This window comes from Dipodomys spectabilis, unplaced genomic scaffold, assembly GCF_019054845.1.
Source record: "Dipodomys spectabilis isolate Male_0828 unplaced genomic scaffold, ASM1905484v1 ptg000157l, whole genome shotgun sequence".
Classification (NCBI taxonomy): Eukaryota; Metazoa; Chordata; class Mammalia; order Rodentia; family Heteromyidae; genus Dipodomys; species Dipodomys spectabilis.
Window position 1 is genome coordinate 3634933 of NW_024870834.1, and position 17295 is coordinate 3652227.

At 46.5% G+C, this 17295-nt stretch overlaps 2 protein-coding genes across 5 annotated transcripts in view; one reads left to right on the forward strand and one right to left on the reverse strand.

Moving 5' to 3' along the window:
* Positions 1-2907, forward strand: part of Atg2b (autophagy related 2B) — a 72549-nt gene extending 69642 nt beyond the window's left edge. For all 4 annotated transcript variants that reach the window (XM_042692515.1, XM_042692518.1, XM_042692516.1 and 1 more), the window contains one exon: positions 1692-2907. In XM_042692515.1, coding sequence (XP_042548449.1) covers positions 1692-1922 — 231 coding nt within the window. In that variant the 3' untranslated portion in view covers positions 1923-2907. The remainder of the gene's footprint in view (positions 1-1691) is intronic.
* Positions 2908-11182: 8275 nt separating this feature from the next.
* Bdkrb1 (bradykinin receptor B1) lies at positions 11183-12244 on the reverse strand. The gene has a single exon (XM_042692520.1). It carries the CDS (start codon positions 12242-12244, stop codon positions 11183-11185), a length of 1062 nt encoding a protein of 353 aa, XP_042548454.1.
* Between the last annotated feature and the right edge of the window lie 5051 nt (positions 12245-17295).

A 17295-nucleotide genomic window follows, 5' to 3' on the forward strand; every position in this document is an offset into this window, starting at 1 on the left:
CTCTTACCTCCAATAAACTACCAGAAAACTGGAAGCGGTGCTGTGGCTCAAGAGGTAGAGTGCTTAGCCTTGAGCTGAAGAACTCAGGGACAGCACCCACGCCCAGAGTTCAAGCCCCATGACCAACCAAAAGAAAAAAGAAAGAGAAAAAGAATATGTGAACATAATCTGTGGTTCATAAATCTCTACAACCTAATTGGCCTTCTACAGGAAGTTTGCTGAGTTCAGGTCAGGCATTTCTGTTGAAGGCAGTAAGGTTCATGTACAGTACTCCCTGTCCTCTAAGCTTTGTTCAGCTGAGTAGATGAGCCACTGCATTTAATGCTAACAAACACCATAGGAGGTAGATAATATTTTAATGACTTGTCTGGGGTCATACAACTAAACACGGGCTGATTTTGGATTTCCTTCTGTATCTCTAAATTTGGTTGATTGTTACACTACCTTCTGTTTATTGTTGGTTGGATGCTGGTGGAGAGGAAGGTAATGTGGGAATATGTCTAAGCCTAAGTCTTAGTTGTATTTAAGATTGCTCTTACTGGCTGTTCTAGATAGCTTTTTTTGTTTGTTTTTGTTGGTCGTGGAGCCTGAACTCTGGGCCTGGGTGCTGTCCCTCAGCCCTTCAGCTCAAAGCTAGCACTCTGCCACTTGAGCCATAGCACCACTTCCAGCTTTTTCTGCTTATGTGGTGCTGAGGAATCAAACCCAGGGCCTCATACATGCAAGGCAAGCACTTCCACTGAGCCACCTTCCTACCCCTGTTCTAGATAGTTTTCAAATACCACTTACCTTCTTGTTTTTCTGAACCATGTACTTGCACGTGCCCCATAGTGTTCCCCTCTAGGAATCAATGATTCTTTGTTAGCTTGCCAAAATGTTAGCAAGATTCTAGGTGAGAAAGAGGTCTTGGATTTCTCTACAGAACCCAGAGTTCCTTTAAGCTCTATTAGTTACTAAAGCTGTCAAATGGAACAGTACTCCATGTCCTTTAGAGATTTCTGAGTTAGATAAATGGCAAACAGCATATGAAGTTTACCATTTAACTGCCTAACCACATTCACACCAATAGCCTCAAAGCTGAAGTTGTGATTAATGTTGCATCTTAAGAAGAAAGATGGAAATGCAGCTTGTTTCTGATCATTAAAACAAAACATAACAAACAAAAAGGTTCCTGCTTTATGCTCTTAGCATTTTCTATTTAATCCATGAAGTGTTCTGTTTGACTTTATCTTAATTGAATGTTCCACAATTATCTTTTCAGATCCATGGCCACGAGTTTCAACCAAAGCAAATGGTTTCCTAGAGCTTAGTGGAACTGTTTCTTAAGTTGCACAGAAGGTGCGGTCCTTCAGCAAGGGTGCGGTGTAGGAAGTAGTTGACTGGGTCAGCTTGATTAGAGGGTGCACTGTGGAGAGAACCTGCTCTGGGATCACTAAGGATCTGTGAGTTTCCTAGGAAGGAAGTGAACATTGCCTGGGTTTCACATGGACTGCTGTCAGAACACAATACTGAGTCTTTCCTATAGAATATTTTTCCATTACACTGAGTCCTTTCAAAAGCAGGGGGTTTTCTGCTTTGTAAATGATAGACATGATATTGGTTAATTGTACTAACTATATATAGTTGAGAATAATTGGACATTTTTGACCAGTCATTTTCCGCCCTCTTCTCTCCTCCTACCCTCTGTGCAGGGAATTGCAGATACAGCTCAAACCATTTATGAAACAGCTGCTCGGGAGCATGAGAGCAGAGGGGTAACTGGTGCTGTGGGTGAAGTCCTGCGCCAGATTCCTCCAGCAGTGGTGAAACCTCTCATTGTTGCCACAGAAGCAACATCAAATGTGTTAGGTGGCATGAGAAACCAAATTAGACCAGATGTTCGGCAAGACGAATCTCAGAAATGGCGCCATGGGGAAGATTGATGTTCCCTTGTGACTGGTCATGAAGAGGGTGAGAGTGCACGTAAGGCACCGTGTCCTGCCAGCAGCTTTAGAGAAAGCTCATTTATTTTATTGTGTTCATCTCAGGAACAAAAGCATCCTTTAGTTGTAATTTAATGTCAAAACAACATGCAACCAAAACCTGACATTTTAGGGCTAGTTTGGTACTGTCCTGTAGAAACGTTGAGTGGTTGGTGTCAAAGCATTCGCTGCCAAGTAGAATGCTTACTTTTACTCAGATGCTTGTAAATCTCCTTACAGACATTGGAAACCTCCTTTTACAGTGTAGAATGCTCCAAAACCTTGGTGTACTCGGGAAACACCGGGGAACATGTTTGTAGCTCTGAGGAGCTGACTTTTCCCCTTATAGCAACAAAAGCTACAGGGGAAGCAAAGCATAAAGGATTTCCAATACTGTGTCAGTGAGAAAGCGTAGTGTGCTCTGTGGGATTGTATGTCTATGCCCTTCCCAATTCCCTGGAAAATCCTGTGGGGACAGAGAAAGTGAATGTCACAGACATTGTCCTTTGTGTTGCACTTTATCCTGTGTGTGTGTGAGTGCGTGTGTGTATGTGTGTGTTCAGATAATGCAAGTCATGTGCTGTATTCTTTATGTCATTTACAAAATCACTTATAAAATACGAAGCAGAGTAAATGTGTCTGAAAGTTTTGGGGAAAGTAACCCCCCAAATAATAGTTACCTTTATTTTTAAGTATAAGTGAAAAAGCTCATTGTATAGTGAACCAGGGCCCATATAATTGATATGTTTGATTTTAAAGCAGGTATAATACAAGTTTGTTGTCAATGTGTGGACAGGGAGATTGAAAGTGGGTGTTACTCTTTGAAAAATAAAAATCTTCCAAATAATGCTCTAGTCAGCTAATTCAAAGTACCATTTTTACTTGATTAACAATGTACATTTTGATAACCTGTCAGGAATGAATAAAGTTTTTATTTAAAGGTAAATTATTCTATGCTTCTATGAATATTTTACTTTTATTAGAGCATATTTATAGATGCTGTTCTGTGATCTATCTGAAGACTCTCTCCTGGTTGTTAGCATATATGCCCCTGCCTGGGGAGTGATCCTGCAGAAGAAATTGTGGGGCTTCCTATCATGCCCCAATTAAATTTGCTTAGTGGAGTTCTAAAGTGTGTCTGGGATCTCAATAAGGTGAATTTGCTATTCTCTTTGCAGTTTGGAAAATGAAAATTAACGTGGTTTTATTCTCTAGTTCTTCTGAATACAGAGGCAACACAAACCCCAAATCCAGATGTTTAGAATTTATAAAAATGGTGATAGACAGCATTTATATATTTTATTTTTACTTTATACTATTGGGAGACTTAAAAGACAATGCTGGGAATGAACACTTGTTCAGGCATTCCCTGTAGAATGGAGTCTGCACAGGGTGTGCACAGCCTGAACGGACTAAACCGGGTGCTGACTTTTGCCATGGCAGTCCAGCCTGCTTCTATGGCAGGAGGGGCTGCTCTCCTACTCTGGTATTTGCTGTGACCCTACTGTGGTGCATGTATGTCACCTGTTAGGATTAATCAAACTGAAACACAACCCATCTGTAAAATCTCTTCTCTGTAGTTGTACTTAAGTCAGTTATATTCCAGGTGGGCAGAATAATGATCCTTTTCTTTGCCCACTGAGTAGCATATGGACCTTTCTTTCAGCCGATTTATGTTATAAAGCCCATTTAAACGTGTATCTTAAATACAACTCCATGCTTCAATCTGTTCTACCCTTTAGTACCTGCCACAGATTGTATCACGGTGTGGAGACAGAAACCTTGTATCTCTCAGAGATTCATTCTCAGGGGTTGATTCATTTTGGGTAAAGAGCCAAAATATTCTTTGCTTTTTAAAAAAGTGTTGAGATTTCTGTGTTGTCATGGGTAACATGATCACTAGTTAGTGGTATCTTTGGATTGCCAGATTTGCACTTGCAAAGCAGGTGGCTGACCTGGCCAAGCCATTGAAGCTCACTAAACCTTAGAATACGGCTCTGGGTTTGGAGGGGTTTCTGCGACAAAGTCCAGTAGGGATTGGGGATGATCAGGCAGCATGTATGTCATAGTCTCAGAGCAGTGCCTAGTCCCCGGCCCCTCACAGGGTGAATGTCATCACGGAAGAGCTCTCTGGTCACAACACACCTGAACTGAAGCTGCTTTAGGTCTCAGTGATCACATCTGAACTATGGCTGTGCCTGTGGAGTTGAAGCTGGATGTGACACCACTGGCTGGAATAGACTGCATGTATCCACTGATTGCTGATTTGAGTCTGTACAGTCTCCCCAAGGAATCCAGGTAAGGAGACTTGGTCAAGATTTCAGTGACGTTCAGCCCCCGCAGTATTACTGACAAGTTAAACTGACTTCATATGATAGAGAGAAAAGCAGCAAAGGCTGTAACTTTTCAAATGGGGCTGATTTAGGACCCTCCCCCATTTTTTCCTTTTCTGTCTGTCCCTGCATTACTATTACTTATTCCTAGACTGTCCATTGACCTTTGCCTTTCAAAAGAGAAAATATGGTTACTTGCAGACCTCACAGCACTAGGTCTTAGTTTTATTGAAGTTTGGGTCTGTTTGGATTCTCACATATAGCATACATATTTGACACAAAAACTTTCATCATGCAAGAAAAAAACAAAAAAAATACCTTTCCAAGTAGCAGTGTGCCTAAGATGTCCAAATACCAGAAAGTCTCCTATTGTGTGTCACTTTTAAGTAACCATCTCCTCCAAGAAGAAGTGTTCTAGGGTTTGTGTCTTTGTGCAGACAGCTACGTTTGCTCCTGCAGCGGCTGTCTGCCCAAGAGACTGGCTTCCTTTCCATGTCCTTTGTCTCTAATCCTTGGCACCCACATGTTCTCACCCACAGGAGTGATTACAGGCAGAGTGGAATGAAGTGAAATGAAGGATCCTCTTTATGCTAAATGGCTTCAGGGTTACGCATCAACTGTCTTTACAGTAAATGTGCTATATGGAAAAAGCTGCAAGATTTAAATCACTCAATTTCTCTTCCAGTTTCTTCCTGTGTATTAAGTAAAATTCCTCACTTGGGGGTGGAGTTATGGGGAACTTCCTACATCCCTTCTTTCCTTGAGGAAGGAAGTCTGTAAAGTTTTCAAGTTTCTTGAAAGGTCTAAGTGAATGTGATGTGATACGCTTTTGTTATCTGCAATTGTTTCAACTGGAATGCCAATTGGTATAAAATAAAGTAACTTCAATACAAACATTTGAGTCATGATTTGTTAAAAAGATGATTTATTTAGTGTATTGAAGTATGTCATAAATGAAAAACATTTATTTTTCGTGACCAGGAAATCTTATTTTGGTTGACTGGAACACATAGTCACTCTGTTCATGTAACAATAATATAGTGCTTAATGTGCCAACATTTTTTGGTGTGGTACTGGGGTTTTTTTGTTTGTTTTTTTTTTTTGGGTCCGGTCATGGGGTCTGAACTCTGGGCCTGGGCGCTGTCCCTCAGCTCTTCAGCTCAAGGCTAGCGTTCTACCACTTGAGCCACAGCACCACTTCCAGCTTTTTTCTTTTTGCTTATGTGGTGCTGAGGAATCGAACCCAGGGCCTCAGGCATGCAAGGCAAGCACTCTGCCACTGAGCCACCTTCCCAGCCCCTGGTACTGGGGTTTGAGCTGAAGATTTCATGCTTGTTAGATTGGCATGATATTACTGAGCCTCACCTCTAGCCCTATTTTTTCCACTGGCTGTTTTTAGGATAGGGTTTTGCTTCCTGCCTAGGCATGAACCTGAGCTGCACTCTACCACTTTTAGTTTCCTGTAGTTTCTGGGAGCACAGGTGCAGGCTGCTGAATCCATCTTTGTCTGTGGGAGTCTCAAGGTCTTTCCTGCAAGGCTGTCTTGGTACAGTGATCCTCCCAACCTTAGCTCCTTATGTCGTGTGGGATTTGCCTGGCTTTGGGTTAAGAAGGAATCTCCAGTTTTTCTACCCGGGCTGGTCTTGAGCTGTCATCCACATTCTCTCACCTATCTCCCAGGAAGTGTGACCACCAGTGTCCAGCACCAGCTTACTTTTATCTCCTCCTTTGTGGGAATGGGAATATGCTGGGCACACTGTTCACTTTTCTCTATCTGTCTGTGCTGGTAGGTGTGCATCATCATGCCTGATTCATTGCTGCTTTTAACTTGCAAATCATTCAATTTTATAAAGTGGTTATTTCCCTTTTCTCAGATTGTCTGTACACCTGAGACAAAAAGCATTCCAGCAATTGCCTTGATAGGCTCTTTTGAGATGAGATGTTTGAGTTAACATTCATCTTTTGAATGTCAGTCATTTTTGTAGCACATTGGAGTCAGAGACTTACCTTGGCCCCCTGGTTTTAATCATGTTGCTTCATGGTAAGCACAGGTGCTGTCTGCTGTGTGGGAGGTGATTGTAAGTGTAATGTCAGTTGACAAAGTTCCATCTCTGGTCACCAGGAGGTTGAGAGAGCAGCCTCTCTGTCCACAGCAGTCTGCATTTTGCTCTTCCATGTATGTGGCTTATATGTATTGGCAGCTTCTAATTTCTGGTTGCATTTGTCTTGATTTATTTCTGCTAGACCCACAGGACTTCGTTTCATTGAAAAGCTTAGGAGGAGCACCAATTTAGCTCTTGTGTAGTCCATCCTGACTTGGTTTAGACATCAAATTATTGTCGCACAAGTCTAAGTCTATTTCACTTAGCTTCCCAACTTTCTGTTTGGAGTAAGCATTTAAGAATGCTGGAATTCATAGGGTGAGAAGGTGGCTCATTGGTAGAGTGCTTGCCTTGCACGCATGAGACCCTGGGTTTGATTCCTCAGCACCACAAAAGATCAGAAGTATGCTGTGGCTCAAGTGTTAGAGCGATAGCCTTGAGCTGAAGAGCTGAGGGACAGCGCCCAGGCTGAGTTCAGGCGCGCGCGCGCGCGCGCGCACACACACACACACACACACACACACACACACACACACACCTGATATCCTGGCCGAGTTCAGGCTCCATCTCTCTCTCTCACACACACACACACACACACACTACTGATATTCAGGCCCTGAGTTTAAGCCCCACAACTGACCTTTCCCCCTCACCCCCCCCCCAAAAAAAAAGAATACTGGTATGTGCAAATGTTTTGTGGAAATGTACTTCGTTAGTGTGACTATTGAAAGTATGAAATTAAGAATAATACTCTAGAAAACAGAAGCATTTGCTCTTCAGATTTTTCTTTAGATGTGTCTTGTCTGCCTCCAAGAGCTGTTTCCAGAGTCTTTGCAGAGTGCTGCTGTGTGGGCAGGTCTGAGTCCGGTAATAGGAAGTGCTGTTCCTTTGCTCTAATAGCAGATTTAAGACTTAACCTGCTACCACTTCCTTGTTTGTGGGTTGGTTAGTGGTTTTCTTTGCAACAGGTTCTTGCTAAATGTTAAATACTCCCTTGCCCATTTCTGTCATCAATCTCAGATGTGTTTGGTATACAGTGTTAAAGTTGCCACTCTTGCCTCCTTTGGGTTTTCTTCACAGTGTGATCATGGGTTAATACATCTTTTAATTTTGGCGTTAGGGACCTAGGCAAATACTTGGATAAACCCACTTAGAGGAACGTTTTACTTAAAGGAATATTTAAGTCATTTAAAAAGACTAATGCCTTGAGCCGGGCGCTGGTGGCTCACGCCTGTAATCCTAGCTACTCAGGAGGCTGAGATCTGAGGATCGCGGTTCAAAGCCAGCCCGGGCAGGAGAGACCGTGAGACTCCTATCTCCAATAAACCACCAGAAAACTGGAAGTGGCGCTGTAGCTCAAGTGGTAGAGCGCTCGTCTTGAGCTGAAGAGCTGAGGGATAGCGCCCAGGCCCAGAGTTCAAGCCCCATGACTGACCAAAAAAAAAAAAAGACTAATGCCTTAAGAAGTGTTGCTGTGACAAATGCTATAGTGTGTGCTGGGTACCAGGCTTTCCCACTGAGCCTCGGCCCTCAGTGATGCCCAGTTCCAGCTTGTTGGAGAAAACAGTGCTTACAGATGATTGCTGTGGCCAGTATTGTCCCAGGATCTCCTGAATGTGCTTGTCTCCGCCATTCCCCACCCCACCCTAACACACACTTCAGCTTTCCAGTGTTATAAATATGCTCTCCAAGAAACACAAGTCACAACAACAGATATGAAAATAAACAATTGTCTCAGCAATACAGTTTATTTCTGCAGAAGGGTGTACTATCAGCCCAAAATCTGGCAAACAAGCACACAGAGAGGCAGGCTGCTCTTATTCATATAAGGTGACCATAAAAATACTTGGAAATAAGACTTAACAGTACACAAGTTAGTTTTAACAAGTTAGTTTCCATACATTTCTTGAACAATCAAGTGTGTTCTGAGGTGAGTCTTAATTCCATCTTGGAAAACCTAGTTTTGGCAAAATGTTACATTCATAAATCCTTCTTTATCCCAAAACAGTTTCTCTTTTCTGTACTTGCTGATCTTGTCTTAGTAGAATAATCAACAACAGCCTAGCCATCAGGCCAAAGCTGGAACTTTTAAGCAGTCCATTTTGCTAGAAAAGACAGTCTTCTCTTACGCTAGTACTTTGTTTGCTCCTTGCCTTTTTCCAGGGAAGGTGTGTACCAGCCCTTTCGTAGTGCCTCAGCCAGCTTCCTCTGACAGGCTTCTGTAGACTGGCTGCGCTGTGGGGTGGGGTGGGCGTGGGAGCACTGTGGGAGCACTGGGATGTGGTGTGTAGATGCAGGGCCTGACACTTCTGCCCACTTCACTGTGCTGTCAGCAGTGACACACTTGGACATGCTGCTGAGTGGGGGCCTGGGCAGTCTGAACGCTGAGATAGATCAGATCCTGGAGTAGTGGGAAAGAGGAAGAGCAGGGAAGACCTGAAGGGGAGCTCAGAACCTGGGAGGGGTTCCACTGGGAACTAAAGGGCTTGGACCAGCCCTGGCCTGATTACCAGGCCCCTGAACCCTGTGCTGGGAGAGGTGAAGGAAGGGGGTCTTTTAGTGATAACGCCAACTGCTTCCCATAAAGTGTGTGACTCATCTCTCCAAAGAAGAATCTGCTTTGGCTGTGACAATGTTGGGGTGTGCCAAGGTGGGATTTTGGAAGGGCTCAGAGCTGCTCAGTCCCAGTGATCAATATCCTAGTGATAGAGGAGATGGGGCAGGGCTTTGCCCTTCCAAGCCTCGAGAGCAACAAGTGCACCATAGGGCCTCGTTGGTACCCATGGTCGGCACTGACCCAGAGTTCACAGGGAACGGAATGAAGTGCCACATCTCTTCTCAGAGAGAGAGTAGGAGGTCTCATGGGCACTGGAACTGAGGATGCAGAAATACTGTGATTAACTAATCTTCCATCCAGATATTAGCACTGCAGGTGCAGCCTGGGCCTGGATCCAGGTATGAGGAATGCCAGGTGAGCCCATCAATCCGATCTCCCCAGAGCCCATCCTTTGAACCAATGCCAGGAACTTCTTCCTCTGCAAATAAGCAACTAGCCTTCCCAACAGAAGAGTAATAGCAGCCTTCCCATTTTTGTTTTTCCAGCTGCTTCCCTCTGTGTGGCAGCTTACCATGTCTTGGAACATGTTCTACCTCCCACAAATCAGGTGTCAAACTAATCAGATGGTGCTGACACTGTATCCTTGAATTGCAGGCTTTCCAGCCAGATTCCTGGAATGTGAGATTGCTTCTGGCAACCTATGGAAAGGTGGTGGTGGTGTTTGTTGTTTTTAAATCAACCACAGACTCACTGCAGGCTGAGGATGAAGAAAGGGCAGTTTATAGTGGAGAGGCTGGTTTGCAGCACCTAGAACAGTCCCCCACCTGTGTCTGCTCCTGCCCTTGTCTCAGGCATTAAGGAAGCTGGCTGACAAGCCTGCTGTGCTGCCTTCCTTCCTTGTTTTTGTTTCAGCCCTCTTCCAAGGTCTGATAGTATCATCAACCCCTGGGGCTCATGGCTGTCCACAGAGCAATCTGATCAGCTGCTATTGGGGCCTGCTGGTCATTGTGAGAACATAAAACCCATGCATCCAAGTTCCTAACCCCTCCCTGCCTCGGTCTGGTTGGTATCTTTGGTCTGGAGCAAATATTCTCCCTATTTTGTCTGACCAACTCTAGCTCTGGGAGTGAGGCTATGGGTCTCTTCTTCCAGAAGCCCGCTCTCAGCCTTCCAGCCACTCAGGCTGGACTCCTTCTCTGTTCTCGCATTCCTCTCACCTGGCCAGTTGCTTCTTAGGCTGTGTGACATGCTTCTCCTGGTGCCATGAACTCTTTGAAGGCAGAGGCACCAGCGGGCTCTGTGCTGGATCCCTGGAGCAAGAGGAGTGAACACCACAGTGTTGTATACTCACAAGCCTTCCCACCGTGGGTTACGGGGATACCCTCCAACCCTCCCTTCTGCCTGCCTAGAGGCCACCCTGTGCTGGAACTCAGCTCACTACTGTACCCCTCACAATGCTCTCCATGGCTGGAGAACGAACCCACGTTTCCCTCTGAGCCCTTGGTCTGCTGCCTCTGTAGCACACTCATGCAACATCTTGTTTTCTTACAATTATTTAGATCTATGAAACTTCTTTATGAACTTCATTTCTAGTCGGACCACCTCTGTATTTATTTCTAGTTGTTCCTGTAACGAATGACTACAAACGGTAAATTAGAACAACAAAAGTTTATTTTCTTCCAGTTCTGGAGGTCAGATCTGAACGTGTTAGCTTGGCTGGATCCTTCCGGAGACTCTGGGAGTCTCTGGGAGGGAAAATCTTTGCCCTTTCTAGCCACCAGAAGGTGCTTGCAGTCCTTGGCTCATGGATCCTTCATTCTTGTGTGTGTGTGTGTGTGTGTGTGCACTCAGTTTTGAACTCAGTCTCATGCTTCTTAAGCAGAAGAAAGCGCTCTACCACTAGAGCCACAGCCCCTGTCCCTGTGGTCCCTTCTTTATGATCTCTACTTCTGTCTTCACATCTCTTCCTCTGACCCTCTCACTCCTTATAAGGACCCTTTTGGTTGCACCTGGGCCTGGTAATTCAGGATCGGCTCCCCAACTTGAGATCCTTAGCTTAATCATCGCTGAAAGGTTCCAGCTGCCCTACACATTAACATTCACAGACTCGAGGGCCTGAGTCCTAGATCTCTCTGGAGGTCATTACTCAGCTTGCCATGTGGTCTTTAGGATGTCAGCAATGGCCGATAAGAAAGCCAGGCTTCTGGGTTCATTATTATTTCAATTCTGCTAGAACATTTGGAAGATTTCTTTCTGATGGGATGAGGACATTGGTATGAGACTTTTAGGTGTGCATCGTTGATAAACTTCCCAGACTTTGGTCCTGAAGAGCCGACCCATAAAGACATAAATCACCGGATTCAGACAGCTGTTGATAAATGCAAAGAAGTTGGCCAGCTGCAGGCCCAGGTCAGTGAACTCCTCCCAGAAGCAGCCCTGAAGCACTTGCAGCCGCACCAAGAATTCGAGGAAGGCAAAGAAATGATAGGGGGCCCAGCAGACCAGGAAGGCAGCCACCAGCATGAGGATCAGCGCCGTGGTCTTGCTGCCCCGGGGACCCCCACATCGGGTCCTGCTGGTCTCCTCCCTCCCTCGCAGAGAGGCCAGGATGTGGTAGTTGAAGAAGATGATGGCCGCCAGAGGCAGGAGGAAACCCAGCACGTTCAACTCCACGATCCTCGCAAAGTGCCAGGCACCGTGGGGAAACAGCAGGATGCAGGCAGAGATGTTCAGATCAGGGAGGGCTTTGACGGAGCGCAGCAGGAACGTGGGTGTACTCAGGAGGCCCCCAGCCACCCAGATGAGCACGCAGGTGGCCTGGGCCTGCCGTCGCCGCCGCCACCTCCAGCTGGCCATGGGGTACACGAGCGCCCGGTAGCGGTCCTGGCTGATGGCCACTACCAGGAAGATGCTGATGAACAGGTTGGCTTTGATGACCCCATTGACTGTGCGGCAGAGGAGCCCTCCGAAAGGCCAGTTGAACTGGTTCCAGACATTCTCTGCCCAGAAGGGCAAGCCCAAGACAAACACCAGATCCGAAGCGGCCAGGTTGGCCAGGTAGATTTCTGCCACGTTCAGTCGCCGCCGCCGCCGCCGCAGGGGCAGGAGGAAGATGGATAGGACCAGAAGGTTTCCCAGGAGGCCGAAGAAGCAGACTGTGATGATGAATGTTGGTAACACTCTGTGTAGCAGGTCCCAGGCTTCCTGAGCATTGTCACAGGAGGTGGTGTTGGGAGGGGACGGCTGGCTTTGGTTGGAGGGCTGGAGCTCCAGCAGGATCTGGGATGCCATTCACAGTGACCTAAAAGGGAAAGTGCACAGTGGCATAGGTGGAAAACTGCAGCCCACAGGCCAAATCGAGCCTGCTGCCCTGTTTTGGGTCAAAACTTTTTTTTGACTTTTTTGTTTTTGTTGGTAGTGGTGGTCATGGGGCTTGAACTCAGGGCCTGGGCACTGTTCCTGAGCTCTTTTGCTCAAGGCTACCACTGTATCACTTGGAGCCACAGTGCCACTTCTGGTTTTCTGGTGGTTAATTGGAGATACAAGTGCACTTTCCTGCCTGGGCTGAATTGCAGTCCTCAGATCTCAGCTTCCTGAGTAGCTAGGATTACAGGCGTGAGCCACCAGCACCCAGCAACAATAATTTTGGCACACAGCTCCCACCATCTCTATGTTGTCTATGTTTATTTTCATACAACAAAAGCAGAGATGAGTACTTGGAGCAGAACCAGTCTGAAAAGCTGACTTCTTTTTTATTTTTAAGTGTTACTAGAAGTTGAACTCTAAGGCTTAAGCTTGCTACATGGGCACTCTATCACTGAAGCCACATCCCTAGCTAAAGCTGACTTAGTCATTTTTAAACAAGGAAGCATTTCCTGGCCTCTGATTTAAAGAGGGAACCAAGGCTTTGAACCTGTCAGATGCTGTTATACCTGCTGGAAGCTACTTCGAACCATGGATGTTTCTTTTCCTTAAAAAAAAAAAAAAAATTGGAGCTAAGTGAAGTGCCCTGAAGCAGTTGTGGTAGGAACAGATGGTAGGAAGCCATCTTTCTCCAGAGCACTGGGACAGCACCTGTTGAATTTTTTTCTTCTTCAAGTGTGCAGAGATGTTGGGAACTGGGGTGACTTGACTCCTGAATGAGTGCTGTTTGTCGGTGTCTGGTATTTTGGCTGCCTGAATGAGGGATGACCAGCCAAGCAGCTAGCCAGGCTGCCCTCGCCTCATGCTACACCCACCAGCTGCTTTGAACACTCCATGAACGCCTTGAGGAAATTACAAATCAACCACAGCTGCTTGCTGCCATAGCAGAAACTCTGTGACAGAAGTCACCGTCCTAGCACCCGGCCTGCATAGCCTGCACCTGACTTTCTGCCATCATGAGCTTGACAAATTCCAGATGATCCTGGAACCATTTCTGCCTGGAGCAGAAGGGGAACTCACCCCCTGGTAGCTCAACAGACAATCTTCTCTTTGTGCAAACACAGTCTTTTTGCACGAGGGGACTTTTGTTCAGACTCTTGTCTTTACTCCCACTTCCTAGCTATCTACACAGGCTGCTCAATACACTTAGTGAGAGCCGAGATGAACCCTACCGAGTAGTCCCCTGGTGTTGCAACATTGGGTCCCATGAAAGGCTTCTTTCTCCTGGGTAATGGTGGCTCACACTTGTAATCCTAGCTATGCCGGAGGCTGAGATCTGAGGATCGAAGTTCAAAGCCAGCCTAGGCAGAAAACTCTGTGAGACTCTTATCTCCAATTAACCAGCAAAATGCTGGAAGTGGAGCTGTGGCTCAAACAGTAGAGCACCAGCCTTCAGTGAAAAAGTTAAGGGACAGCATCCAAGCCCTGAGTTTAAGCCCTAGGACTGGCACCAAAAAAAAAAAAACAAAAAACAAAAAAAAACGAAAGTTTCCAGTGGTCTTTCTTGCCTACTTTTGATTTTTATCATTGGCACAGGTCTTCCACATAAACACAGCTCTAGTGGGGCAGAGCTGACATGCCCATTCCATGTATTATAGCCCTTGAGCTGCCGCGGATTGTCCAGTACTCATACCTGCAACTACCAGGACAGGAGAGCATAAAGCTTGGCTGCACAGTCTGTCAGGCGCTCTGGGCCAGATACCCCAGTTCAGCACTGCCAGGAGAGGGCGCCACCTGCTTCTGTCTACTGCCACGCGTGACTGCTGCTAGCTGAGGATTGCAAAAAATCTTCCAAGAGCTCAGAGTAACTGATGGAGCTGCTCCTTCTTGCTTACCCATGATTGCTATACGAGTAGGTCAGAAGGACCCTAGCCAGCTGGTTTGTAACAGTGCTCGCATGGAAGCTAGTGCTCACTTTTATTAATGACCGTATCATTATAGTTACTAAAGAACCATTCATATTTAATGAGCATCTGCTTTGTGCCAAGACTTTATAAGACAATGGAGATAGACAAGACAATGAAGCCCCAGGTGATGGTACGCACTGTCCACGGGCCGCAGACACAGAGACATGCATCACAGCCTTGTCTGAGGTCTGGGCCAGTGGAGTAGAAGTGTCAGGGTAATGATGAGGTCTTCCAGAATGAGAAGGTTCTTCTGTTAGCTTTGAAAAATGTGAGCCACAGGATAATAAGAGTAACAAAGCTAGACACCGGTGACTCACACCTGTAATCCTTAGCTCCTCGGTAGACAGATACGGAGGCTCATGGCCAGTCTGGGCAGAAAAATGCTCAGGACTCCATTTCCACAATAACCTGAAAAATGCCAGGCAGGCTCGAGTGGTAAAGCACTAGCCATGAACAAGCAAGGCAAGTGAAAGCATGAGGCTCTGAGTTCCAGTCAAGGTATTAACACTCACAGAAGAATAAGTAGCATTATGGTCTCTCTCTCTCTCTCTCACACACACACACACACAAACCTTTCTAAATGCTTCCTGTTTATTTTCTGAACTTTTTAGCAGTCCCTTTGGCCCATAAAAACCCTGAGCCGAGTGTGGGGTCCCTGCTGCTTGTCTGCACTCATGCAGCTGGTCTTCAGCAAGGCCTGGATTGAGCCCAGTGGTCAGGTCCCAGTGCCAGTCTCCTATCCGTTCATCTCTACTGTGATTTTTGCTCCTGGTGGGGGGTTGGTAAGTTGGGCTCAGAGAAACGACTGTCCGAAGGCATCTGGCCAGTGAGTGACGGTGCGATGGTGCCAGACTGTGACCCCAGTGCACACTGGTCTCCACGGCCACACTCAGAGCCTCACCACCCAGCTGCTCCTGGGAGGTCGCTCCCAGTTTCCATGGAGAGGGATTGTGGGAAAGAAGTGCTGTATCCTTCCTTAGGACACACCGCATCTCCCAGTGCTCTAGGATCCCATGTGGATAGGACCGTGCCCTGTACTCTTGGATTTGGGGTGTCAGTCAGCAGAGGGACCGCAGGAGATCCACAGGCCCCATAGACAGCGACGCTGTGGGATTTCTGCTACTCAGATGAGCCCCAGCACCCTCATGTCCACCCAGTGCTCTAGCTCGAGTTAACAGTCTGACATGCAGACTTGATACACCTTAACAATCGTTACCCTTATTGCTGTTACTCAGGGACACATGAGGTCCTTCAGCTTGTCAAGGCCTCGTAGTATCTAATAAGAGATACCATGTAAGAGAGGGTTTATCGTGGATGAGCCTTCTTGGCTGCGTGACCTTGGGCAGTCCACATCATGTCTCTGAGCTGTCTGTCTTCACCTAAGGAGGACGTAATAAGAGGAAGAATCCCTTCTACCAGTGATGTCCTGTCACATCACCCAGTGGCTGGAGCTGCACCACCCCCCATTCATTTATCCACAGAGCCACAACTGACTGCACAGCTACCACATGCCAGGAGCTCTCTCAGGGATCTGAGGACAGCAGTGAATGAAGCAGGAAAGAACCTGCTCTCAGGAAGCCTGTAGTCTACAGGAGAAATGCTGTGGTAAGTGGCAAGCATCCCAAAGAAAGGTGGCCTTGGTGAGAGCTGAGTGTCACAGAGGTGAGGGGAAGTGAGTGGGACCTGAGTTTTTGGCAAAGGTTGTACCATGATGATCTTTGATTCAATTCAAGTGGGAGAATGGAAGTTCTGGGCAACGCCCCAGAGTGTTCGCCTGCGCACCCTGCAGGTGTGAAGTGTCAGCAGTGGAAGTGGCTACGACAGAGTGCAACAATAGAACAGTTTTCACTGTGGACTTGTTCTGTTTGGGATGATGGACATGGAGAAGGATGGGAGAACAGAGAATTAGGCGTCTAAGTCTGGGATTCAGGGACAAGAATCTGAGCTGATGGTGGCTGGGAAGGTGGCTCAGTGGTAGAGTGCTTGCCTGGCATGCATGAGGCCCTGGGTTCGATTCCTCAGCACCACATAAGCAAAAAAAAAAAAAGAATCTGAGCTGATGGCACCGAGCTGGAAATTGGTGGCTAAAGCCTCACAGAAGGGAGAGAATGGACAGAGAAGAGACAGCTGCAGAATGTGTGGTTTGTGGCTGTGAATTCCCCACTGAGCCCTGAGTAGCTCTGACCGGCAGCACAGGAAGCTCTTGGAATGCTTTGGTTATGTTGGCTTTGTTCTTTTCTGTGGGTTGAAAACCCACAAGTATGTTTATTTGACTATTGGGCAATACTTTAAAATGTGACCACAAACCCTTCTGACAATGGTGGATGAAAAAAACCCAAATGTTTGCTGAAATTTTTAATCTTGAATTTCTGTCTGGCGTTGAGCTAATGTCGAATGGTTGGCTTGAGCAAAGTGTTCTTGTGCCTGAACTCCTCCATCTTTAGGGTTGAAGGGAGTCAGGGTCAGCAGAACAAAAACTCCCACCTGTCCCACTCCCGGGACCCCCAAATATACTGCCTTTCATGGCAAAGGGACATTGCAAAAGGGACTAGATTAGGGATCTGGAGGTGGGGAGATGATCGAGGAGTGTGTGATGGATTATTGGATGGGTCTTTATAAGAAGGAGGAAAGCGAATCAGGGCAGAGAGCAGAGGAAAGCTGGTGGACAGCTACAAGTCAAGGGATGCAGGCATTTCCCACAAACCAGAGAAGGCAAGCAATGACTTCTCTGGGGCTTCCAGAAGGTTCCAGCCCTGCTCATATCTTGAATGACCCCCAGAAGTGGAGGAGAATACATGTGTGCTATTTAAAGCACTCCACAGATGATAATTCGTTACCATAGCTACAGGATGCTCACATTTGGCCCAGGAGCTCAGTGGCAAAGCTAATATAGGGACTCTAGCTTGAACCTGTGGGCACTGCCCCCATTCTGCAAGGTCTGCTGTGACTTTGGTTGCTGCACCAGAGTACAAAGCCCCTCTACTCCACCAGGCTAATTTAGAAGGGGTTGTC